Here is a 27,548-nt window from a genome sequence, read left to right as displayed (position 1 = left end):
ACTATGAGAGACAAAATGTAAAAAAAAAGACCAAACAATCACATTGGCTGATTTGGAAAGAATTTATTTGTAAATTATGGTGGAAAATAAGTATTTGGTCACCTACAAACAAGCAAGATTTCTGGCTCTCACAGACCTGTACCTTCTTCTTTAGGAGGCTCCTCTGTCCTGCACTCATTACCTGTATCAATGGCACCTGTTTGAACTTGTTATCAGTATAAAAGACACCTGTCCACAACCTCAAACAGTCACACTCCAAACTCCACTATGGTGAAGACCAAAGAGCTGTCAAAGGACACCAGAAACAAAATTGTAGACCTGCACCAGGCTGGGAAGACTGAATCTGCAATAGGCAAGCAGCTTGGTGTGAACAAATCAACTGTGGGAGCAATAATTAGAAAATGGAAGACATACAAGACCACTGATAATCTCCCTCGATCTGGGGCTCCACGCAAGATCTCACCCCGTGGGGTCAAAATGATCCCAAGAACGGTGAGCAAAAATCCCAGGATCACACGGGGGGACCTAGTGAATGACCTGCAGAGAGCTGGGACCAATGTAACAAAGGCTACCATCAGTAACACACTACGCCGCCAGGGACTCAGATCCTGCAGTGCCAGACGTGTCCCCCTGCTTAAGCCAGTCCATGTCCAGGCCCATCTGAAGTTTGCTAGAGAGCATTTGGATGATCCAGAAGAGGATTGGGAGAATGTCATATGATCAGATGAAACTAAAATAGAACTGTTTGGTAGAAACACAACTCGTCGTGTTTGGAGGAGAGAGAATGCTGAGTTGCATCAAAAGAACACCATACCTACTGTGAAGCATGGGAGTGGCAACATCATGCTTTGGGGCTGTTTCTCTGCAAAGGGACCAGGACGACTGATCCGTGTACAGGACAGAATGAATGGGGCCATGTATCGTGAGATTTTGAGTGCAAACCTCCTTCCATCAGCAAGGGCATTGAAGATGAAACGTGGCTGGGTCTTTCAACATGACAATGATTCCAAACATACCGCCCGGGCAACGAAGGAGTGGCTTCGTAAGAAGCATTTCAAGGTCCTGGAGTGGCCTAGCCAGTCTCCAGATCTCAACCCCATAGAAAACCTTTGGAGGGAGTTGAAAGTCCGTGTTGCCCAGCGACAGCCCCAAAACATCACTGCTCTAGAGGAGATCTGCATGGAGGAATGGGCCAACATACCAGCAACAGTGTGTGCCAACCTTGTGAAGACTTACAGAAAACGTTTGACCTCTGTCATTGCCAACAAAGGATATATAACAAAATATTGAGATGAACTTTTGATATTGACCAAATACTTATTTTCCACCATAATTTACAAATAAATTATTTCCAAATCAGCCAATGTGATAGTTTGGGGGTTTTTTTACATTTTGTCTCTCATGGTTGAGGTCTACCTATGATGCCAATTACAGGCCTCTCTCGTCTTTTTAAGTGGGAGAACTTGCACAATTGGTCGCTGACTAAATACTTTTTTGCCCCACTGTACATGTTCTCAAATTGTTCGGGTCACTCTCTGGTTTACCTGGGTGCAAAGCCGTTAAGTATGGGAGTAAATACAATGGTCCAGAAATTGTTAAGAGATATGTCCAAATAATTGGTACAAGATGACAACTATACTTCTGTAACCAATTTTTCCTTGTGGACATTGCAGCAGCACAGAACTTTGCCACTGCATACATGGTAGCCGGGTTTGTGTCCTGGAGGAGAAAGCCTAGATAAAAATTGTCTGCCCTCCCTGGCAATCTCTCTAATAAGGGGAGAATATGTGCAGACCTACAAACTCTGTATAGCTCACAGTGTAATAGAACATGTGAGATATCTTCAACTTCTCCTTTACCACATATACAAACCCGTTCTGCTGTAGGAGTTCTCTTATACCTGCCCTGAAGGAGTGCTGAAGGAAGACTGTTAAATCTGGCTCTGAAGAAAGCTATTCTTTGTTTTGAGAAGATTTTATTTTATTTTATTTTATATTTGATTTCTAGACCGCCCCCTCTCCCCGAAGGGACCCCCGAAGATCAGGTCATTTAGATATTTTGCTAATTCCCACACACCCTGATTGATTCTGTCCCTACTAAGGGGAGGCAACCTATTTAATTCTTCTTGGAACTCCGTGTCCTTCATTCTATTGATTACTAGTTGCTTTGCTTGGTCAAAGCCTAGGGACATTAAGAATACCAGTGAGAGCCCATAAGAGCCCAGCTTGTGATCAATTGCCTGTTTCCAGGGGGAGGAGAAGTTGTCAATCAACACTAGTGGGGACAGTCCCTCTGTAAAGAAATGCATTTTAAGCCAATGAATTATCATCATCTTCCAGGCTTTTACCTGAATTTGAGGCATGCCTGTCTCAATTCTTAACTGGGCATTTGGAGTTCATTTGGGTGCAGCTAAAATGAAATTCAATGGTGAAAAAAGTAAGGTTCTACATTTAGACAAGAAAAACAAAATGCACAGGTACAATATAGGTGGTACATTGCTCAATAGTAGTAACTGTGAGAAGGATCTTGGAGTCCTAGTGGACGACCATTTAAATATGAGCCAGCAGTGTGCAGCAGCTGCCAAAAAAGCCAACACAGTTCTAGGCTGCATCAACAGAGGGATAGAATCAAGATCACATGAAGTGTTAATACCACTTTATAATGCCTTGGTAAGGCCACACTTGGAATACTGCGTTCAGTTTGGTCACCACGATGTAAAAAAGATGTTGAGACTCTAGAAAGAGTGCAGAGAAGAGCAACAAAGATGATTGGGGGACTGGAGGCTAAAACAGGAGGAACGGTTGCAGGAACTTGGTATGTCTAGTTTAATAGAAAGAAGGACTAAGGGAGACATGATAGCAGTATTCCAATATCTCAGAGGTTGCCACAAAGAAGAGGGAGTCAAACTATTCTCCAAGGCACCTGAGGACAGAACAAGAAGCAATGGGTGGAAACTAATCAAGGAGAGAAACAACTTAGAACTGAGGAGAAATTTCCCGACAGAACAATTAATCAGTGGAACAGCTTGCCTCCAGAAGTTGTGAATGCCCCAACACTGGAAGTCTTTAAGAAGATGTTGGATAGCCATTTGTCTGAAATGGTATAGGGTTTCCTGCCTAGGCAGGGGGTTGGACTAGAAGACCCCCAAGGTCCCTTCCAACTCTGCTATTGTATTTCACTGATATTGCATTAATATTGCACTATACAGTAGAATTCAGTATAGTTACTGCTCTGGGATAGAAGTTGTTTTTCAACCTATTTGTCCTCGTTTTTATTATCCTGTACCGTCTGCCAAATGGTTATCAAAAAAAAGGGTGCCCAGGATGAGATGGATCTTTAAGAATGTTTTGAACTTTCTTAAGGCAGAGGGAGCTATAAAGCTCTTCCAAAGAGGGGAGAGGGCAACCAATATCCTCTGGGCAATGACATTAGCCCCTATCTGCAACTGTGCAATTGGCAAACCATACACAGGCACAGTAAGATAAAATACTCTCTATGGTACAGCGGTAGAAGGTCACCAGCAGTTTTTCATTCAGTTGTTGTTTCCTGAGAAGTCTCAGGTAGTACAATCTCTGGTGGGGCCCTTTTGACCAGGGCTGCAATGTGAGTGTCCCAGGTCAGGTCCTTGGGGTTTCAGAACCTCAAGGCTCTGTTTTAGGCCCAGTACTCTTCAACATCTTCATCAATGATTTGGATGAGGGAATAAATGGGGAACTCATCAAATTTGCAGATGACACCAAGCTGGCAGGAATAGTCTGAAACGGTATAAGGTTTCCTGCCTAGGTAGGGGGTTGGACTAGAAGACCTCCAAGGTCCCTTCCAACTCTACTATTGTATTGTATTGTATTGTATTATGATAACACCCAGAAACGTAAAACTGGTGACTTGTCCACTTGGTCCCCATTGATAAACAAGGGCTGCATGTCTGATTTATTCCTTCTATCTATTCCTATTTGTTTAAAATGGTGGCTATGGAAATTGAATAAATAAATAAATTCCCACTCTGTAAGTGTACTATGTAGTTCATAAATTGATACAAAAAGAAATAAAAATTGATATGCATGCCTAGATCTCTCTCTCTCTTTATGAATATAGATGCAAATGATTTTTTTTTCAAATGGCCATTCTATATCCAAATTTTGATTTGTGTTTCATTGATACTCCTAATACATTTGCTAGTAAAATTTTCAATAAGAGTAACATTAGGTTGTTTGAACAAGATAATTTTATAGCAAACAATTTCTCATTTCTGTTACTTACATCTCTTAAATGTTTGTCTCTTTTTAAACAGATTTTAATTAAAGTATACATGCACATTATCAACTTTCATATTTAAGTCTGCTTTCTCATTCAGGCAACTTCAAAAAAATTGCAGATATCAACATTTCTTTCAGCCTAGTTACTCATGAACATAGATGAATTTAGAGGGCGCTCTAGTGGTAGGCTTGCTCAAGCACACTATTTTTGTTATGCATGGCATTTATTACTTTCTTCCAGCTGTGTATTTAAGATTGCAATCTTTTAAAACCTAGCAATTTCTTTTACTCAACTTGTGTTAGTGAACAGCTCACAGAACTCTGCCCCTCTTGGTATAAATTTATGTTATTATGCAACACGGAAGTAATGAAAGTTGTTGCTCTTAGGAGATGGAAGGTAACTGTATGTTGCATTCTCCTAGGACAGTAGCTCTAAGAGGATACTCCTTATTTACACAGTGCCATCAGTTGATACGAGTAAAGTATTATTTGGCTAAAAATGTGGTATGAAAATAATTGTCTTGACAAAAGGATAACTCTGCTGGATCAAGTCCAAGGAAATCTTAATCTAACATTTAGTTTTGGCAAGCAAAATGCTTCGAGGATGCTTTTAAGCTGGAAGTGAAGACTTCACCTTCTCATACCGTTTTTCCCCTAAAGCTGACATGTTGCTCCCATCTCAGAGATAACACTGTTTCCCAAGCATTTGATAGGCCTGCCTTCCATGGTTTTATCTAATTCTCTTTTAAAGCCATCCACATTAGCAGTCATCACCATGTCTTATGGTAATTCATTCTACAGCTCTTATTTTTCACAAAAGTATTTGTGAAAAATACTTTTGGTCTGTTCCAAATTTCTTTTTGTTCAGTTTTATAGGAGGGTCCCAGGTCAGACTGATTAAAGAGGGTGAGATAAAATCTCCTTTACTTTGTAAAGTATATATACCATGTTTTCCCGAAAATAAGACAGGGTCTTATTTTCTTTTGCCTCCGAAATAAGCGCTTGGCCTTATTTTCGGGGAGATCTTACTATTTTTGAGGTGCAGGAGGCCCCTTAACCACGACCCGCGGCTCAGCTGATCTAGAGAGGGCCAGAAGTTCTGTCTTTGTTTCTGGCACACTCTTGCCAGCCCTAGCATTGCTGGGCCTGCCACTCTTTTTGTGGCTGCCACTAAGAGAAGGGGCGCGGTAGCTAGGGTTTGCAGTAGCGGCGTCCGTGAGGCTGTTCCACATGGATGGCAGGTGCATGTGGGGTGCGTGGGGCATGTCTCCTCAGATTTCATTCCCAGGAAATGGTAGGGATGATTGCGCGTGCGTTTAAATATTTTAGGGGAGGGCTTATTTTGGGGGGAGGGCTTATTTTAGCACATACACTCAAAAGCCCGATTGGGCTTATTATCTGGGGAGGTCTTATTTTTGGGAAAACAGGGTATATGGTATATATTATTTTATATGTACTGGTAGTACTTCAAACATGTCTGCTTCAATCGATTTTTACCATAGTAAAGACCTCCAGACATTTTAGCTTTTTCTCATAGAGAAAGCTCTCAAGCACCTGATTTTTTGTTGCCCCTTTCTGCATTTAACTAAGCTGTCATATTATTTGTTTATTTATTTTAGATTTATGCAGGATTTACAAGCAGAAGTACAAGAATTGGAATTCAATCAGTTTTCCAAAGGTCTAACCTTCATGAGAAAGGAAGATTTTGTAGAGTGGTTGCTGTATTACACTGATGAAGAAAACAATGAAATTTATTGGCAAAATGTGAAAGAGAGGATCCAAGCAGGAGAGGTTGGTATAAGTTGCCTCATCTTGAATTAAGCGACTATCATATAACCGAAGAGCTTTCTAAAGCACAACAAAATATAATCAAGTTATTTTGTTTGATTATACGTAGTTGTGTAGTGATTTGACAAATCCCTTATGAATACACTTGGATGTTGCTATCTTGACTAAACATCTCACCCGCTTTGGTATTCCAGAGTATCAGTATGGATGAATTTAAGACTTTCTGTCAATTTACAAACCGTTTAGAAGATTTCTCAATTGCTCTGAAAATGTTTACTGTGGCCAGCCGTCCTGTTAAACGGGGTAAGAAGTGCACCATTTCATAGTTCTTCATGAAATCAAAATGAAAAGATAATGCGTATGGATTCTGAAAATGTCCCCATTATGTCAATTTTGCTTTATAAAGTTATTTTGAACTTAATGCATTATATGTCAGCCCCTCACTACGTATTACGACAGCTACGAGATGACAAATCACCATCGCTTAGCACGCAGAGAGGAAAATAGTGGAAATTGTTTCTAAATGGAAAAATAAAATGATTCCCAGTCAATATTGCTACCTGATTTTTAACCGGAATCTCCACCACCTTGGCTTTGTCTGGGCTCAGAAATTAAACAACATCTGGTGAAACAAAGCCTTTTCTGCATTGCTGCCAAGAAAAGTATATGGATGTGTCTATGAGGTCACCAAGAGTTTTGGAGGGTTTTTTTTTAAAAAAATTGGAAGATGCCTCCTTTTGGTGTTTTTTTGTAAAGATGAACTGTAGTAAAATATATTTAAAAGTTTCTTTAACAAATACAGTACCGTTTGCTTTGCTGCTATGCTAAAATAATAGTAGAACTGAGGTGTGCAAATCAGTTTCAATCCAAATAATCCATTCAATTTAGACTGTCGGTCCAGTTCGGCAATTTGAGTTGATTTAGAAAATGGAACCAATTGATGTTTTCTCAATTAATTAATGAAAAATAGCTCTTGAGCATGAACAAGGCTCTTCCAAACTGTTGATCCGATTTGGAAAACAGAATAAATAACATTACCTTTAAAACAAATCTTGCAATCAAAGCTTTCCAAAAATTCTGTTTAGAATCTTCATTTTGACCCGTCTTAAAAAAAAGGAACTAAAAAAAAGCACATTTAAGAGCTCTTACAAAGATCCACCCTTTTTTCTGTATAAAACAAATATTTATACAGTGTGCCTAGTTGTATATGGGGTTTTTCTACCAAAAACTAAGTATATTTCTTCTTCTTTTTTAATCTCTTTAAAAAAGAAGTGACAAAGTGGAATGCATATATGAAGTATAGTATGTGAAATTGCATTTATAAACCTTACTACAAAGCTGAACCCTTAACAAGTAAACATGGGATCAATTTGCCATTTATGTAAGTAAGAAATTATAAGACAATAGAATCCAAAAATGAACAACATCTTTGGTTTGCTTTATAGTAATGCTCTTTTCCCCCCTCATCATCTGTTGTTAATCCATTGCTAGTACAGAATTGTTACATCTTTTTAAAAATGCATAACCCCCCCCCCATTTGATATGGATTTGATTTTTTTAAAATTACATTGCATTTTGGTTAAATGTTATCTTCCTTCCCGCCCTTCTATATATTGTCGTAAAGCATGATTGTAAGGAGTGACTTTCTATTGCAGTTAGTGTAGCTCCTTAGAAAACAAAGGCAAGGAAAAGTAAACTCAATAAATTTTTTATTATAGATTGTTTTCATAAATCTTTTAGAATACATGTACTCGAGGGGGGGGGAACAATTCCTTCAGAAATGTAATAGGAGTAAAAAATATTCCAGGGAAAATGTTGCAATTCTTTGTTTGTTTGTTTGTTTGTTTGTTTGTTTACTGGGCAAATTTCTGTGTTCAAAAGCAGATTCAGGTAAAAAGCTAGCTATTTTCCATAAAGCAACTGGTTCCACTTCTGTGAAAATAGAAGTAATTTTTCTTCAATAAATACAGCGCTACATAGTTGTTTAAGCATGGCTATGGGCTCCCATCTTCCGATCACACTATTAATTATATGAGTGTAAAGTTCTCAGATTCCTTTATTCTTTAGATTTATAAATCTAGTTATTATTTTTAATAGAAACATGAACTATCTTTGCTTGTGTTAGCGGAGTTCAAGAGAGCTGTGAAAGTGGCTACAGGACAGGAGCTCTCAGATAACGTTTTGGACACCATCTTCAAGATCTTTGATTTAGACGGAGATAATTGCCTCAGCCATGCAGAGTTCCTTGGAGTCCTCAAAAACAGGATGCATCGTGGATTAAGGGTAATTCTTCTCTCAAATGTTCAGTAGAAATGTCTAATTGCCTCACTGTTTTAATAAAGTAAGGAGAGCTTATACATAGAGCTTATAGGACCTAGTAGATTTTTTAAAAAAAATTAACAGCTTTATAAATAAAATATTTATTTTATTAAAACAAGCAGTTTATAATAGGAGGCTTGCTGGTATACAAATTGCTTAATGCAGTTGAATCTATCATCTCTCTTTGAATATGGATATCCATACAATATACTGTGTTGAGATTATGCCACAATACAATCTCTTGTGCTACTTGCGGTGGGTGGGTGCATAGACAGACAGGCAGATGATGTAGATGATACATATTTGATGTAGAGGATAAATATTTCCTTGGGGTCACTGGGAGCCACCCCTAGGTCAAAGATACTTTACTCATGCTACCAATCCCAAAGCTTCTAATGGTGGTAATGAGTAAAAGAATAAAAGGAAATTAGATAATCGTGTATTCAAAGCATTTTTTAAATGATGGCTTATGCCAAATACATGCCCTAGGCCAGTGATGGCGAACCTTTTTGGCACCAAGTGCCCAAACCAGAATACGCATACATGCGTGTGCATGTGTGTATGCCCGTGTCGGAGCACTGGAAACCTGAAGGCCAGTTGGCCGGCGCACACATGCCTGTTTTTTTGGCTGCTTTGGAGGCCGTTTTCAGACCATTTTTGGCCCGAAAAACGATCCAAAGGCGGCCTGAAAATGGCCCAAAGTACCTGATTTCCAGGCTGTTTTTAGGCCGTTCTCAGGCAATTTGGGGGCTGAAAACCAGCCGAAAAATGGCCTTTTGGGCCATTTTGGGGGGCATTCTCAGGTGCTCCGGCGCCCGTGAAGACCAGAGCAGCTGGTGATGGCACATGTGCCCACAGAGAGGGCTCTGCATGCCCCCTCTGGCACACGCGCCATAGGTTCCCCATCTTGGCCCTAGGCCTAGGATGATGGGGAAGAGAGACAAAAATAAGCAAATTCAACTTTTAGCTCTTACTACAAAATAAATAAATGGCTAAATGGAAGAAGCAAGCAATGGATGCTTTTGTCAGCCTGCCCAACAAAGGAGGGCAGGCTGGCCCTGCTGTATTTGCATGTCATATCTAATCATAAAACAGCTAAACTGCAGAAGTGCCTTTCTAGAACTATGCTGCTCCCTCTGGTCATGATTTATAGATCCTCCCTAATCATAAAGAAGGATTCATTCATCCAGGCAGCTTCCAACCACAAAAAAATACTTGTGGTTGTGATAAGTTCATTTATCAGATGATTAACCAGGACAAAAGTAATGTACCCTGCAATCAGGTAAATGTGTTTGGACCAATAAGAATGGTTGACAGAATGGTTAACAGACAGATGGATCTGGATAGCTGACTTCACCCAATGTAGCCAGCCTTAAAAAAAATTATAACTTAAATATAGATTGGTAACCGTTTCTTTTTAAAAAAAACACAGGTGCCTCAGCAACAAGGAGTCCAAGGTTACTGGAAATGTGTGAAACGAGAAACCATTAAAGGAGCAAAAGAAGTTTGGAAGCAAACTGGGAAGAGTCCTTTTTAAATGTATTTTTGTAAGATCGTTTATGACTCAGCTTTCTGATTTCGCTTTGCTTTTCATGTGTTTGTTTACAGTTTGGCTCTACTAGATGAAATGCAATCATTTAATACCATAAAATATCAGACATTTCCATTATTTGATTTTGATAGGGGGTGGGCATGAAAAAAAAAGCCTTTTGTGTTTCGGAATCATTCAGGGGTGCTGCAGTTTGATAGAAATGAACACACACACACACACACCCAAAGCACTTTTGGTTGTTCTGCATTTTAACTGAAACGAAATTGGGAGGAGCTTTCTTAGCTTGGCCCTCTTCCCCACCTCTAGGAAATGGCCCTTTTGAGCTCTTCCCAGCCCTTCCTGTTCCTTGCCCTTAGTTGCTGATGGCTTAAATCATGACATAACCACCAGCCCAACCACTACCAAACCCCCCTTCCTTTCCTCCCTTCCCCTTTGCCACTACCATTTCCAGCGTGCTTGGCTTCAAACGTAGCATATGCAATTGATCCATCCACTTTTTAGTACCGTCCTTTCCTTGCCTCCTCTGCCTGCAACCTCATTGGCTCTTTCCTGCTCTTTCTCTGTCTCTCCCCAAAGTACTTCTCTCTTAAATATGCTAGTTTTGATCCCGTGGCAAACCACCTGAAACTAATCCTTCCATGCATAGAACACTTTGCACATCCCAACAGCAATAGAATTTGCTTTAGGGTTATTTTAGATGGTGCTCGTGTTGTCACAGATGGAGACTGTTTACCAGCCTATCTGGAATTTAGCACAGATAGTCCTCCACTTACGACTTACGGTTTCCAGCATTGACTTCGCTTGTCAGAAGCCAGCTGGGAAGGTTACAAATGCTAGTTGCCAAGTGCCCAAACGTTGATCGTGGGGATACTACAATGCTCGTAAGTGTGAAAACGGGTCATAAGTCACTTTTTCCAGTGCCGTTTGAATACTTGCTAAACAAATGGTTGTAAGTCAGGAAATATCTTTTAAACGCAAGTTTCATAGCCCACATGGGAACATCCCCATTTTTAAGAGTTAAAGGGAAGTATGAAAAATGCAATACAATGCAATGCAATGGAATTTTTAGAAGTTTTTGAGCTTTAAATATCCAATATAAATTCTAGGTAAGAAATTAATCAGCAAAAGGTATTCTTAGAGCACAGTACCTTATAGACATTTGACAACATTTTTGCATTTGGAGAACAGTTTTTATTACGTTTTTCATGTATTCTGTACTTTATTCTGTTTGCACAGGAGTTTGCATCTTTCACAGTAAGCTGGAAATACCAAAATGTTTACATAAACTGGAAGATTGTAAGTTGCACAAGTGTACAAAGATTTGAAGCTAAACACAGTGAAGTCATTAAAGAAAATGAATGTTAGCATTATATAGGTACTGTATATTGATATGCTTACTGTTAAGTTCTATCAGATTCATTGTTTAAATTCCTGATTACTATCTGTAATAATTGCTTGACTTGAGCTATGAATGAATATTAATAGCATATTATACTTCCAGTATAGCATATTGTTTAAAGGTAGGACTAGGACCAAGGAAGCCCTCATTCATAGTTTTAAAATTTATTGGGAAACTTTGGGCCAATCACTTGTACTGAAGCCAGCCATTTTCACAGGAGAGTTGCAATGTTGTTAAAATGACAGAAGATTCATCTCTTCACCTCCCAGAGCAAAGAGAGGAACATACATGCTGAAGTTACTGTTTTTCACTCCAGTAACTTTCCCGAGGCTGATCATGAAAAATTCATTTTTTAAAAGTATGCATCTACACTAGTTATGTTTTCTGCCTGACCGCCACAGAATAAAGTTTAGTTTTTAAACATGGCTGCCTTTAGAGTTTAAATTAATCTGTTTTAAATGAGCAAGGAGTGATTTATAGCTGTATCTTTTTGCTACTGCAGTAACTAGCCCAGATATTGTAGCCTTAATTCTTTTACATTTCTCCAGGCAAATCAGCTCTAATGAGATTCTCCCCACAAATGCTATGATTAAAAACATAACTAAAAATTGCAATGGCTAAATGTCTATGGAGATTCTCAATCATTCAGTCCATAGTTGTCGCAAAAATATCCCTAGACATTCTTCACCAGAAATACTTAGATCTCTAGATAATTGGTCCAATAACATCCAATCATTCTTCTGTATTTGGACCTTAGCAACTCCCCTGAAGTCATTCAAACAATGGCCTTTATTCAAACAATTAAATGTTTTGGTTATTATGGGAACCTTGAAGAGTAAATAGTTCAGTAATTTGAATGCATTAAAGTTAAATCCTAAAATGATTGTTCCTGGCTGGTGAGTGCCTTAAATCATCCTACTGGAAATGGAAAATATTAAAGTGGACTGGCAGTTGAAATGGATGCAAAGAACATTCTTGAATTCTATATATTAAGATGCATCACAATTCACAATAATGATAGTCTATGATGCCAAAACTGCTGAATTGCATCTTGTGGGACTTATTTTTAAATAAACACATGGTATTATATTGACACCAATTATAGTATCATAATACTTCAGTAGATTTTGCTGATTCTGCAATATGTTTGTTCTTTTGAAGCCAATGAACTGTACTGAAATTGAAGGAAACATAATTGTACAATTATTGTGTGCTACTTTGGATAAATGATCCTTATTCGTTAGCTGGTGCTATGACCTCATTTTGTTCTACAGCAAGAAATACTGTTAGAATACCAACAATATTTGTAATTTAAGATAACACACACCATTGCTATGCATTCTCCAAACTATTGTCATTTAATTGTATTTGTTTTGCACTGTCTAGAATCTCAGAGGTCAGTATAATTTGACTGTTGCTTTGGCTACTTCCAAATATTGATGTGGATTCATTTCCAGGTTTTTTTTTAACTTCTTTTAGAAAAATGATTTATACCTGATTGTGATTTATTCAACTGATCATAAAAAAATAGGGGAACAGTTGTTTGTTAAATGTTATTGCCTACTCATTGTCACAGAGAAAAAGCAGATCCAAAATCTAGCATTTTACATTTAGATAAGTACAGTCCATTTCTATGTCTTACTACAGTATAATAGCACTAGCTAAATGTAACATTGGGGAAAAATGATTATTGCAATGATGGTGATGATAGATTGGCCATATTGGAGAATGCTGTACTATCTGTAAGGAATTAAATTAGTAAGGCAAGAGCAGCCCAAGAGAACCATTCTGTCACATAGATCAAGTGCCTCTAAGAAAATTTTTAAAAAATGATCATATTTAAAAAGCTTAGGATTTATAGGATTAGGGTATAGGCCTATATATCGATATATTTTTATAGTTCTTTATAGTGCAATGGGCAAATCTACTTTATTCTTGTCTGCAAAAAAGAAACTTGAATAAGTCGATTTGTGAATATTATAGGAGTTAACTGTCTGGAGAACTAAGATTTGCAGCCATGCTATAAATATTTCTAGCGTTGCCTGACACTACCTGGACATTAATAGAGAGGAACAAAATAGATGTTTCTATTTTGGAGGGCTACAAACTTAAATGGATTTCTGGATTTGAAATAACTTTAGGATTCAGAAAATTTCCAGGCTGTTTAATGATGAAAACATTTGGATACACAGAGAACTACGATTAATTGAAATATATTGCCACCTTGTTACTTTTCTGGAAGGCCATAGTTCTGTCAGCAGGCCTGTGAACTCCAGCCTGATAGACAATCAATCAAGTGCCTAATGTGATTATATCTGTTGAGGCAGTAGGATGGTGGTCCTGCAGTTTTAAGCTGTGAATTTTGAAACCTCCGGGAGTCACCAACGTGAGTTGGGCTGCCATATAAATCTATTAAATAAATAGATGTAACTAATCTTGTTACATTATCATTCATGGTTTTGCCTTGCATAATTAACATTGTGGGATATCTTCAACAGAAAATTATATATAGCTTTGAATGCAGAAAACACAATGATAAGAATGAAGAATGCAATTGTCCGCCTAACCATGTGATTTAGTGTTTTTTTTAAAATCCCCTTATTTCTCCACAACATTATCTACAACATTGCTTCTTTCTTTATTTGGTAATATGTTACAGTAGAGCCATTTCTGCAAGACAGTGGTACAGTATATGTACTTACATGATCAATCTCACCAGTAGCATTACTACAGTTTCAGCAATGTCTCAACCTGAAATTCCAAACAATATTTACGATATTAGTTTATCTTGAAATTCTTCGATAGCAGGGTAATATTAACACACAGGTTTATGGTTTGAATAAGCAGGAAATTTCAGGTTTTCTGATTAACAGTATCAAATTATGGTTATTGTTCCTAATATTAATTTCTCAATGTAAATACGAAGACATTATTACAGATTTTCCTTGACTTGTGACTAGTCACTTAGCAACTATTCAAATTTACAACAGACATACTGATGGGCTCCATATGACCCAGATTCTAAGTTCCGACCATCACCCTCCACACAGTCATGTGACAAAACTTCAGGTGCTTGGAAACCAGGCCATATTTAGCATCATTTACCGCATCCTACAGTCACATGACTGCATTTCATGACGCACTTTCAGTTTTTGGCAAAGCCGCACTTGTAGCCCAGCATTGGTTCGCTTAACAACCGTACTGTTTGCTTAATAGCCTCTGCAAAAGAAGTGGCAAAATTTTTAAAAAATTCAGCGATCACAACTTACAACCATGACAGGCAGGTTCCATTACGGTCATTACTTGAGCATTTGTTATGCTCTATGTAGTACAGTACTACAAAAGCACTAGACTTAGCTACCATCTAATAAACTTTCTATTCGTGGTGTTTTCCTTGGGAGACATATAAGTAATAGAACATGGAGAAGACGGAACGTGGAATATTCAGAACACGAATCCAAACCAGTTCATAGAATTCTGTCCAGATCTTCTATTGAGACCTGGGAAAACATTCTCACCTAGATCAATTCCAGTTGGAAGCCTGGATGTGGATGCCTGGATGCTGACGGGCTGCAGCATCTAAAGTAGGGGTGTCAAACTGGATTTCTTCAAGGACTGGATCAGTATTGTAGTTCTCCAGGGGCCAGCAGGGGGATGGGACGAATGCCTCCTGCAGCACCCTATCATAAAAAATGGGGCACGGGGTACCACACGTGGCTCCCCATGCCTCATTTTGGCCGACTGTGCTGCAGGTCGTCCAGGCCGAAAATGAGGCATGGGGGGGCCACATGCAGCCCCCGTGCCTCATGTTGGCTGCCAGAGGCACTGTGGGCTGGTCCTTTGCTATTTCTAGGCTGGCCCCGTTTGCCAGATTTATGCATCCCACAGGCCTTGAGTTTGACACCCCTGAGTTAAAGTATCTGCAACATCTACATAGAAGAGTTGGTGACGCTGGTTATTTGCATGCATCTTCAGTTACAGCCCTCATAATTTTCGGTCAGTGTGACTCATGCTAGGATTTGTACTTCAACCTATTTGAATCTGGCATCAAGCTGGGAAAAATATTATTAAAACTTGGACAGAAGACATCAGGCTTTTATTTTCTAGGAACAGACTGAGCTAATATACTAGCATAGTTGGGAAAACAATTCTTTTCCACAGTCGATACTTGAAAATCAATAACAGATGCCAAGAATATGTCTTCCCTCACAAGCTTCCATGTACATTTAAATAGTATTTCATTGAATTCAGCACTATGTAATGCAACTGTAGAGACACAGTGACTTCATAAATAACTCATGGTAAGCACAATTTTTTTTTATATTGTGCATTAATGCGAGTAAAAAGCTGGGGGTGGAGGGAACCCATTAGATCCATACATTAGATAATTTGGTCTAGATTTTGATTGACAGCAAGACAAAAATTGAAAAGTAGAGTAGGCAGAGGGGAAATGAGGGAACTCAAAAATACTGAGATACATTTCTTTCCATAGTTTATTGTAACTGTTTTGATGTACGTCTTTACTGAATCTTGTCAATATTTCACTGGATCTTTTGTTATCTGGCAGACAGGATTCACAAAATTTTCTTCTTCAGAAGTTAAATGCCTTGCTATTGTTTTCACTGATTTATACCTGAAAAAGCAACCAAAATCTTTATTTTCCTCGACTGCATGGAAAAGACAAATTTGGAAGATAAAATTAACCTACCCAAACAATATCAATAACAATATCATTACTACATAACTCAGCGAGGATTGGCGAGTGTAAGGAAGTATAAATAGTATTTTTATATAATAAAACTTATGAAAAGACAGACAATGGCAAACATGGCTGAAATACTATACCTCTAGAAAATGGGAGCTGAGGCCGCCATTCTGGCCCAAAGGCTGTGAGTGAAGATCCAGATATTAACCATCATCCTAAAGGCCTAGAGAATAAAAGACATCCTTTGTATCAAAAGAAAGACTCATCCAAAGGCCAAAGCCACCGCTGAGAATACATACTCAGTATGTATTACATATGTTTTAACAATGACACTGTTTCAAGGACCGGACCCACAGTGTTCTTTTCCTCTGCTTGCATTTGATGCAGGCAAATCTTAAATATATGTCTACATTTGAAAATAAATAAAAAACTCCCACAAGGGGGAGCCTTGTGTTTTATCTTCCCTTCCTTCTTAATTCATATTTGCAATGATTACATTGACAATTTCTAAAATAATGAGATAACTGCTAAATTACTTTCATAATTCTACCCCTTGGGCAGTGATCAAAGGCACATATAAATATGCAGTTCAATATAATATTAGTTTTATATATAAATAGTTTATAAATAGAAACTGAAATCCTAAATTCCTTTGGATTGTTAAGTAGGTCTTAATTTTCTCTCTTTTGGGCCTTGTCTTTTTGGATTCTTGTGATGATATAACAACTTTAACCAAAGCAATGAGCTTTTAAGCACACCTATAACATGCTTACAATGGGATTTTGTATATGGATATATTTTAGGATCCTTGAATGTTGCTGTTTCTTAGGTTGATGAAAAGATGCTCAGAAGTAGACATAGATAATGATATTGCAGGTCCTTGGCTCAAGCATGTATATTTTCCCATGATCCTAAAGCTATTGCACAAGCCCAGGAAAAGATACAGCTTGTTGAAGATGTCAACATATGTAATGCGTATAGCCACAAAGCATAGCACATCCCTACTTTGCAAGATGAAAATGTTGACCGAGATTATAGGGTAACCACATACTGAGAAAGTAGACACTCTTTATACAGCTCTTAAAAATACTATGGTATTTCACCAGGTTGTAAATTTCCATTAATTCAATCTGCTAAGACATCACCCAACTGATCTTGCTCAATCACATTTTATAAGAGGAGCTTGTTCATTCTTCAATAATAGCATTGCAGGTGAGTATGCCAAAAGAAAATAACAATAAATGAATATTTCTGGAAAGATGTCTGAGATGTAAGCTCAGTAAAGAGTGACTATACTCACATCCTTTACTTGAATTGAACAAATGTATTGAGAATTTAATAGACCAAATTTAGCCTGGCTAAATAAATACAAGAGGAAGTGAGAGATGGAACGGGATGATGATCTATAGCAGTTAGCCTCAGTGCACCCCAAGTGTTGTTAAAAAAAAATGATTAGAGGAATGCACAGAATCGACTTGACAAATCCTGGCGTGGAAGTCCACATATCTTAAAAGTTAGTAAGGTTGAAAAACTGCACAAGAATATCCTTGACACTGTATAATGGGATGAAGTTTTTTTTTAAAGTTTTGTAATTATGAATAATACTGTGTTACCTTCCAAATAAACTATACAAGGCTTCCAGTTCTAAATAAACATGAAAATAATTTAAAACATTAGCATAACTACTTGCAACCAACATAACATTTACCATAGCAATAATAAAATAAAGACTTTTACTAATGTAATTCAAAAGGTTAAATTGAAAGTATTTATCTTGATGCCTTTACTGAAAGAAAAGGGGTGGGGAGGAGAATTGATGCAATACAAAACAGTACTAACTTTATTATTTGAATATGATACCTGCTTAGGCAGGTATTTGAATATGATACCTGCTTAGACAATTTAAGTTATTGATTTAGTAGTTTAAACAGCAGTGGCCCTAGTTGCTTGGATCACCACCTTGTCTCAGGTTCTAAGCCCTACAAAATGGGTTGTTTTGTATTTAAATTTTATAGGATGCAATTATCAGTTGCAGTGAGAAGCAACATTTATTTTGATATCGGGCCTAACACACTGCATATATAACACAGAGTTGAATGATTCATCATTCACTAATGTTACAGACTTTAACCAGTAGATGTCTATGTGGAATGATGTTCTACATCTTACTCTTGGGTTAATTATGAAGATGAAGCTTTTCATCTTTGATGAAAAGTCCCTTTGTCACCGCCCCGAGTCCCTTTGTGGAGAGGGAGCGGCTAACAAGTTTAATAAAATAAATAAATAAATAATTACATCTTTGTAGTTCATACAGATGAATTAAATGTTTCATGTGTAGCGAAACAAAAAGGGGAACCTAGCTTCTACCAAAATGTCTTTGCTTTCACATACAATAGCTTGACTGATGTACCAGTTGAAAGGCAGCGGATGAGATGGCTGGACTATTGTTATGTTTGGATGGCATAACTTACTCTGTACCTTCTGACCAAGTGTGACTGCAGAAGCACAAGGCAAAACACTCACAGAACTAGGTTGGTTTCCAAACCAGCACTGTCCTCCAAATGCTTCACTCTACCCCAGGGGTGTCCAAACTTGGGAACTTTAAGACTTGTGGACTTCAACTCCCAGAATTCGCCAGCCAGCATGGCTGGCTGGGGAATTCTGGGAGTTGAAGTCCACAAGTCTTAAAGTTCCCAAGTTTGGACACCCCTGCTCCACCCTAAGAGTAGGACTGGCTACCAGCACTTTTGAGAAGTCCAGGTTTGAGAAAATGATTCATTGACATGTTTAGCTTTCTGTCACACCCACTCTGCTTTCATAAAGGCAAACTGGCACCGCCCTAAACCTAACTCCTGGCAACTTCATGAAGTAGCCAAATAAGTTTTCTTGGTAACTTCACACAAAAAATCGGGAGGGGAGGTAACCCTATTTATGCCCTGTGGGGTTCCTGGATGAAAAGCAGATTCCCTCCCACCCCCCATTTCCTAAAAGGAGCATGCAGCCCTAGGGTCTCCTATTTGAGTATCACCCAGATCAGATCCTACTGAACTGTCAAGATAAGCCATGCCCAACTAGGCGTCGCTACCCGCTGAGCCCTTTCCCCACGTTCACAAATCAAGGTAGACAGCAAAATGACCATCTCTCAACCGAACACCTTGCCCTTGATTTCTTTTGTTGCTGTTCCTTTGACAGCCCAATCTAGCCTAAAGCCTTACAATTCCCAATGTACCCACCCGGGATTGACAAGACTTTATTATTTGAATGTGATCTATTTGGTCAGTCACCTAAAGTCAGTTTAGCTCCAAGGATCAGCCAAGTTCGACCTTCCACTCTGCCTGCCTGTGACTTTTACCCCGAACTACTCAAGCTCGGCTGTCTAGGAACACAAACACCCTTTCGAGGAAGGCGCTAGAAATCACTCAGGGCGGTTTTCTCCCGGGCGGGAATTGATCCACTGGTCGAGTAAGAGGGGAGGAGGAGGAGGAGGAGGAGGAGGAGGAGGAGAAGGAGAAGGAGAAGGAGAAGGAGAAGAAGAAGAAGAAGAAGAAGAAGAAGAAGAAGAAGAAGAAGAAGAAGAAGAAGAAGAAGAAGAAGAAGAAGAAGAAGAAGAAGAAGAAGAAGAAGAAGAAGAAGAAGAAGAAGAAGAAAGCGATCCCAGCTCTTGGGGATCCCACCCTTCGGCCAATCCCGCACCGCGCAGAGTGGAGCCGCCTCTTTCCTTCAGCCGCGAGGGCAGGGCTGCTTGCGGAGATTTGGCTGTACGTGACAAGAACGGCCGGGCGGCCGGGCAAAAAAGCGGAGCTCCGGTCAAGCCGGCGGGGCGAGGCAGCTAGAAGACCCACACACACACCCAGCCCCAACTCCCGCAGTCTTTTAAGCGGCTACCCGCCGCTTCTCCCTCACGCTCGCCGCGCTTCCTCCTCCGTCCTCGGGAAGTCGCTGCGCAAGGCAGGCGCGTCCAGGCCCTGCCCCCTTAGCGTAAGGCAAGGCAAGGGCGGGGGCCGAAGGGAGGCATCGCCGCAGCGGCGAGCGGAGAAGCGGCGGCGGCACCCATGGCTCCTGCAGGCGGCAGCGGCAGCTCAGCGGCGGGGAAGATGGCGCCGTCGCACGTCCTCAAGTGCTGCCAGAGGGTGCTGGCGTGGGTGCCCGTGGTCTTCATCGCCCTGGTCGTGGCCTGGTCCTACTACGCCTACGTGGTGGAGCTGTGTGTGTGTGAGTAAGCGAGGTTTCGCTGCCGCCGGGGAGATTCCCCCTGCCTGGAGGAGGAGGAGGAGGAGGAGGAGGAGGAAGCTGCCCCATAACCGGGGAGGACGCACTTTCGCTGCGTTGCTTTCAAAAGCGGGATCCGCGGGAAGGGAGCGGTGCTCTCTCCCCCCCCCCCCCAAATTACTTTCCGGCTTCTTCGGCTTCCTCCTTCTTGCGCAAAAGTCCAGCGGGTGATTCATTCTCCAAAGATTTGGGGCGAGGAAACCTGTTGCCTGCCGCCTGACTTTCTCTCAGCCCCAGGAAGGAGGCAATGGCAAACCACTTTTGGAAAAGAAAAAGGGGGGAAAAAAACCTTGCCCCAAACCCTGCAGATTTTGTTCACAGGCAGTCTCCGAGATTTGAACACGATTAAGCTGGAAGGAAGGGGAGGGGGGGGGTCGGGAAACCTCGTGTTTAAAACTACTCCTGGTCGTTTGCCTTAATCTGGGAGAATTTGCAATCCATCCTCGTGTTGTGAAACCCGGACCAGAGGCTCTTTTGAATCCCTTCCTGTGGATCGAGGCTTGCGGTTTAAGGAGAGGAGCTGAAATGAGGCAAAGTCTCCCTTTGACTTCAGTACAAACAGAGTGTTTGTAAAGAAAGAGCCAAAGGCTTGTGTAGCCCTATCTAGAAGTACATCTGTCTTTACTAGTGGGGTGTATACCAAGAAAAATGCTGGTAGCGTTGCTAAGTGTTTGTTTTCCCTGAATCATGGGCATCAAATCCTTTTCAGAGCCTTTCTTTCATCCCGAGGTTGGGATTGATAACTGAGGAGTGCTGTTCAAGTGTTGCAGTTCATTTTCAGGCTGTGCTAAAATCCTTGAGCGGTCACTATTATTATTATTTTTTTAAAAAAGATGTACTTCATGTTTAATTTCTTGAATTCCTACTGCAAGTTTAAGTCTACATTCAGAAATGAGAATATACTGTGAAAGTCCACTCTGTAGTAGATTACTTTATACTGTTGTTGGATTAATTGTGACCCTGCCACCCAGAGAAGACAATATAAATGCTTTGACTAACGGAAAAATGTACTTTACCTTTAACTAGACAAAATTTGAGTCCCAAAGGGTGATTGGGAAGAGAAATAATTTAGTGCAGCGTTTCTCAACCTTGGCAACTTTGAAACAGATGGACTACAACTCCCGGAATTCCCCAGCCAAGGCTGAGAAACACTGCTTTAGTGTATTCTGTATAGCAGTGGTTCTCAACCTTCCCAATGCCGCAACCCTTTAATACAGTTCCTCATGTTGTGGTGACCCCCAACCATAAAGTTGGTGTCTTGGTGCCTAAGACCATCTAAAATATGTGTTTTCTGATGGTCTTATTTTTTTTTTTTTATTTAAATTTATTAGCCGCTCCCTTTCCGAATAGGACTCGGGGCGGCGTACAATGGAGTAAAAAACATATAACATTTACATAAACCCATGACATACATAAATACAAAGACACACATGTACGGAGGAGGTTAACAGAAAAAAACCCTTAATGCACGCTTCCTCCACCTCTCTGGGTTAACAAACCCGTCCTCAAGGTGGGCCCTTGAAAGGGCTGGAGGCCATGACTGCGAGAGGGGGGACTCTCGCAGTAGCAGCAGGTCTAGTAGAGAGCTCCGCGTGAACGGAGCTCAGAGGTAAACCTCCATTCCCTCCGGAAGCTCCTCCTCCTCTCTCGTCTTAGGCGACCCCTGTGAAAGGATCATTCGACCCCCAAAGGGGTCCCGACCTACAGGTTGAGAACCACTGCTGTATAGTAATGTTTCCCTGTTTCTTTGGATATTGTTCATTAAATTGTAACACAGAACTGGTTCCTATCATGTTGATCTAGAAGGGTTATTTTTAATTAAATCCTTCATTTGTTAAAAGGTTTAGGGCCCATTCCAAATAAAATTAAAAGTGCAAAAGAAGCTGGATTGAATATAGGGTGGGTTTGATTTGTATGGCAAGGCAAATATAGGTGGAATTCCTAATTTCTGCTTTTTATGAAGTAATTAAAAGTGACTGCTGAAGATAATAACAATGAAAACTAATGCATGCATAGCATGCAAATCCCACTGGGTTCAATAAATCATATTTCTAAGAAAGTAGATATGGATTGCAGATTTAGTTTCCTATTTTATTCACTTAATCAGAGCAATTCAAAAAGATGAAAGGATAGTAGTAACTAGTCTCAGAGCCCTTAATCATATTTCAAGTAATCGTAACTAACCACAATGTACCTCCATTCTTAACTAAAGGTGATATATGACTATAGCACTTGTTTTAAGAAAATCAAAGATGGATTTTTAAAAAATGGATCTTTCCATATTTTGCTAAAACTGTCTGATTATAACGTTCAATTGGGCAAAACAGTGCATCAGAGGGCCACCATTTTATTACCAAATGGTGTTACCTCAAATAGACTACGTTTCAGAATGCGCGGGACCCAGTATTTCCTTAGGAATGAAGTCTGGAGAGGTGGCTGCTTCAGCTGCGGTTACTTGATAGACATTTAAAACATTTTCTGACAGCTTCCCACATGTCAATAGTGAATCCTGCTGGAAGCGTGAACTCAATTGCAATTGCCTATGTTCCATGCCATCCTCCCTTTGAACAAAGTCTTTACTTGTACAAAGTTTCCTCAGAGTGATGTTAATGGAGAAGCCGCAGGGCTCCCTCATACCTGCAGCCGCCCTAGCTCCTCTGTACTTGTGCCTCCCCATTCACTTGTTCATACCAGAGTACCCTTCCTGACATGTTCTGCACGTCTGTGCACCCTTTTTGCATGTCTTGCACATTTCCACTTGCCCTTCTTGATTCACATTGCAGCTCTTGCACAGTTCTTGCACTCTTTTCCACCCATGCTTCATCCTTGCACTTTGTCCTCAATCTCTGTGGCACCTTTCACTCATCCCAGTCCACCCTTCCAGACCCATGCTGTACTCCTATGGGCCTTCAAAACTCATGCTGTATCTGTTATGCATCCTTGCACACCCTTCCTGACCTTCACCACGCTTGATGTGCTCTTCCCATCCTAGGCTGAACCTTTCACACACTCTCATGCACACTTCTCAACCCATGTGGCATGTATTATTTTTTATTAAGTCAGTGAGGAAGCTGGTACAAAGCTTAAATTGGATGGATGGATAGATGGATGAAAGGAAGGAAGGCAGGAAGGAAGGAAGGCAGGCAGGCAGGCAGGCAGGAAGGAAGGAAGGAAGGAAGGAAGGAAGGAAGGAAGGAAGGAAGGTCAACAGGGAGTAGACTGGAACCTGGAAGTCGTTCCTGGAAGCCACTCCTGATCCGGTTGATTTTTTTGCCCGCTGCGGTCATTCTATTTGTTTATTTAGGTAAAGAAATATCTCTGCAACAATGACCCAACAGGTTACAAGTTGTCTAGTAGATACTAAAACTTACTGTTCCTGAGCAAAGCTGGAGCTCTTGCCGTTTCAGTATAAATCTTGAAATAGTATTGTTTAAAGGCTTATTTCATTTTGAACACCATTAATGGTTTGTTTCTAAGTACCATCTCTTACCATCAATTCTTGAGCTCTGCAAAATGATTCAAATGTAGTAACTCTATATAGTTATCCAAAATGGACATTATTCTAACCATAGAGAAATAATGCCTTTTTGACTTATTCTTCCATGTTTTGATCTAAGCTGTATATGTTCTATGTCTATAATTTATATCCTTTTGCTGAAAACATTACAAATAGATAATTAATGCTTTGGTACCACAAAGTTAGAGATTGCAGACAGAGCTTGTGCATGCAGCTTTCAATATATTGTATGTGAAAATGTTGAAGCTGGAAGTAGAGGAGGATTCTCCCTATGTTCAATCTTGACGCATTGGTGCTCTTTTTTGCAGTGTCTTCTTCGTGCTTTAAACATCCTGTGATTTTAACAACTAAACTGAGCTAATATGCTCTGGTCTTTAAAGCATGAATGTACCCCTGAAGTAACCAGGACTTTTCCTGTTATCGTAGAGACAGCAGCCAGACTGGGTATGCTCCGTCCATTAACCAATTGGACTGAGTCTACACTTATGATGTCATCGGGCCCTTGTGGCTCCTCCCAAGTTTTCAGACTCGGTCCAACCTGGACTGGCTGTGAGAATTGATCTCTCCTCCAAATTATTTAGTTATATCTTTAATTGGTGAATTTTTCCCAAAACTTTTGTTGTTCCTTTAAATTGGTTCCTTAAATAATCCTTTATTCTACAAATTGGAGGGAAATTCAAAACTGACATCTGTGGCTTGGTCCACTCAAGCCACCTTGGAAGAAGTCTGCCAGGCGGCCACCTGGGCGTCTCCCACAGTCTTCATACATCATTACAAGTTGGACAAGTACGCGTCGGCTGACGCGGCTTTTGGGCGCAGGGTGCTACAACGTGCTTGTGCCCTAACGGACCTTTTTTCCCACCCTAGTGGACAGCCCAGTCTCTGGTACATCCCAGTCTGGCTGCTGTCTCTACGATAACAGGAAAATGGGTGTTGGTTCTTACCTGATATGCTCATTTTCTGGTAGACTAGAGACAGCAGCCAGCCCCACCCTGGTATGGGTCATGCAAGGGAATTCCTTGTGCGGAGGAGAGAGATACAGTGACTATGGACTTTCACTTTTTGCTCACAATTCTCACTTGAGTCTACAGTTTTCCTTCATCTGAAACTGGGGAGGAGCCACAAGGGCCCGACGACATCATAAGTGTAGATTCAGTCCGATTGGTTAATGGACGGAGCATACCCAGTCTGGCTGCTGTCTCTATTCTACCAGAAAATGAGCGTATCAGGTAAGAACCAATGCCCATTTTATGAAAGTGACTTTCCCTTGCATGAGAATTAATTTACAGTTGTAGTAATTTACATATACCAGGTAGCCGCCTAGAAGAATATACAGTAAAGGATTTTGACAAGTATGCAGATGTCTGCTAATTATGCACTAATATTTAACACACTTTCAGGAATCTCTTAGAGTTTCTGAAGTATTGATTTACAGAAATTTTAAAGAATAATCCGATTCTTCACAGAAATGAACAGAAATGCACAGATCTATCTTTCTTTCTTTCTTTCTTTCTTTCTTTCTTTCTTTCTTTCTTTCTTTCTTTCTTTCTTTCTTTCTTTCTTCATACATAGATTCTGTATGCAGAGAAACTGAACAATTGCTACCGTGTTTCCCCGAAAATAAGACAGGGTCTTATTTTCTTTTGACCTTCGAAATAAGCACTTATCCTTATTTTCAGGGAGGTCTTATTATTTTTGAGGTGCAGGAAGCAGTGAGCGTTGTCAACTCATGGCTGCTGCTGTATTTTTGGAGAGGGCTTATTTTCAGGGGCAGGCTTATTTTAGAGCATGCACTCAAAAGCCCGATTGGGCTTATTATCCGGGGAGGTATTATTTTCGGGGAAACACGGTATATAAGCCATGTTCAGACACAATGGTATCAGACCATATGTGATCTAACATGTTTCTCAGTTTCTGCAAACATTTTATGGTTTTTCAAAACAGTTTCCTGATGTCATCTAAAATAGGAAAATGTAAATTAAAGTCCATATAGAAACCAAAGTATTAAAGTAGGATCTGATCCTAGGTTTGAGATCAATATGATTAAATCCAACTTGTAATATATTACTTGTGCAAAACATTTTGCATACCCGGTTCCAATTAGTTTGTAATAGGTATTTCGGTAAAATGTGGTTCCATTCTTGGCTGTATAAATTGTATTCCATTAACCTCAGGAAACTAGCATATGGTTGGTCAAGATTGATTGACTTGATTTTTACTGAAAAGGCTTCAGACTGGCCTGGATTTGATAAGAAGAGTACAGAGTAGATACTATTTTTATTTATCCGCTATTTTGATTGCAAATTCTGCATTAGATGCATAAGATGTGAATCTTATTATTACATAGAAGGCACTATGCTTATGCTACTAGAGAAAACTTATTTAAAAAAAACAATCCTTATCCTTGCCCTCATGGAGTTTTCTGGATTACATTTTGTGCTAAGGAAGACAACAGAAGGAGATAGGATAAGAACAGATATGAATAGCCCCGGATAAATGTGAGTAACCAATATTGCAAATATTAAATTTTGTTGCAGTTAAGTAGAAAGAAGGAAGTACAGTAGTATGAAATATACGAGTGGAAATTAATGTTTCACTACATATACAAAAGCTTTTGCGTAGCAATGTAGCGTACATTGACACTGTTTACTACAATAGTTTTAGTTTTGGATAGGCTAATTTTGGAAGGAGAGTGAAAATTAGTTAGTCCAGTCCTTTATTTTAAAGCTGAATCCTCAACATGAAAACCTGTTCAGCTAATTAACTTGCATTAAGCACATCACGTGTCAAGAATAGATGTTGACAAGCTTCTATATGCAGAAATTTATGGTTGATTTAAAATTGATAGAATTAAAACTCTTCTATTACCTAGCAGTCATATCTCAGGAGATTAAAATACATGTATTTGTCTCCTTCTCTCATCCATGTTATTGACCCGAATTGAATGAATTGAACGAACAGACAGTAAACATGCTATGCAAAAATACTTTTTCACTATTACAAGGTTCATTAGTATCATTGTGTCTTCTAGCCTCTCATTAAGGAGTCATGATTCTTCCTTCCCCAGGCATATACTTTGTTGGAGATCTTTAAAATGATAAAAACTTATTTTCATATCTTGTGAAACTTATGCATGAGATTAAGCAATGTTACTGTTGTGGCCCAGCAGCGGCCGGCTGAGCTGTTGGTGGACTTTGACAGCTCAGACCATTGTGGGACTGCTCTGGAGGATGAGGAAGACTCTGGAGGGTGTTTGGAGTCAGAGCAGGAACTAGAGAGCCTGTTGGCCACCAGGTGGCATCTGAATCAGGGAGCAGTGAGGAGGAACAGATGGAGGTTGTCCCTGATGTGCGTATGCGTAGAATTGATAGGAGAAAGGAACAGCTGTGGAGAAGACGTCATAGAAGGAAGTAAGGACAGCTAGCTAAGGGTGTGGCCCCTCCCAAAGAGTTTATAGGTGGAGCGACGGGAGGGGAATCTTTGCAGGAAACAACAGTCCATTATATGAGCCGTTGAGAAAGCATTCTGTAAGTTTTATCTTAGGTTCTTGAAGATAACTTTCTAGGCTGCTAGCCAAGGGGTGGCTTTATGTAATTAGTTGTGGCAGACAGCCAAGCCTGTGTCTGCATATTCATTGGAATCACGGGACAGAACAGTTACTGTGAAGAAAAATTCTGACCTTTAATAAAAAGGGAAACTTATTTTTGTTTTTTTTGTTTTCATTTCCTGGCAGCCAAAAATCC

The 27,548-nt window shown here is 39.8% G+C and overlaps 2 protein-coding genes and 1 long non-coding RNA gene across 6 annotated transcripts in view; 2 read left to right on the top strand and 1 right to left on the bottom strand.

Moving 5' to 3' along the window:
* The window catches only part of MICU2 (mitochondrial calcium uptake 2), a 74,451-nt gene extending 62,716 nt beyond the window's left edge, over positions 1–11,735 (top strand). The window contains exons 9-13 of one of the 3 annotated variants that reach the window (XM_081951763.1): positions 5,876–6,047; positions 6,239–6,347; positions 8,170–8,327; positions 9,796–9,902; positions 11,152–11,735. In XM_081951763.1, the coding sequence (XP_081807889.1) occupies positions 5,876–6,047; positions 6,239–6,347; positions 8,170–8,327; positions 9,796–9,900 (544 nt within the window). In that variant the 3' untranslated portion in view covers positions 9,901–9,902; positions 11,152–11,735. Of the gene's footprint in view, positions 1–5,875; positions 6,048–6,238; positions 6,348–8,169; positions 8,328–9,795 lie in introns of all 3 variants that reach the window. The other 2 variants (XM_081951762.1, XM_081951761.1) reach the window with 2 other exon arrangements.
* LOC309391386 lies at positions 8,275–16,369 on the bottom strand. The gene is made up of 3 exons (XR_014175263.1): positions 16,160–16,369; positions 14,017–14,065; positions 8,275–8,372 (listed from the first exon to the last, which is right to left on the bottom strand). It is a non-coding gene; the product is annotated as an uncharacterized lncRNA (long non-coding RNA).
* A 3,641-nt stretch (positions 16,370–20,010) lies between these two features.
* Positions 20,011–27,548, top strand: part of ZDHHC20 (zDHHC palmitoyltransferase 20) — a 66,777-nt gene continuing 59,239 nt past the window's right edge. The window contains exon 1 of one of the 2 annotated variants that reach the window (XR_014175262.1): positions 20,011–20,231. Coding sequence is in view for 1 of the 2 variants with exons in the window: in XM_081951669.1 (XP_081807795.1) it covers positions 20,072–20,231 (160 nt within the window). In the remaining variant the exon portion in view is untranslated. The remainder of the gene's footprint in view (positions 20,232–27,548) is intronic. The other variant, XM_081951669.1, reaches the window with a different exon arrangement.

Source organism: Natrix helvetica (genome assembly GCF_964273705.1).
Source record: "Natrix helvetica genome assembly, chromosome: 4".
NCBI lineage: Eukaryota > Metazoa > Chordata > Lepidosauria > Squamata > Natricidae > Natrix > Natrix helvetica.
This window is presented reverse-complemented; position numbering and strand designations above follow the sequence as displayed.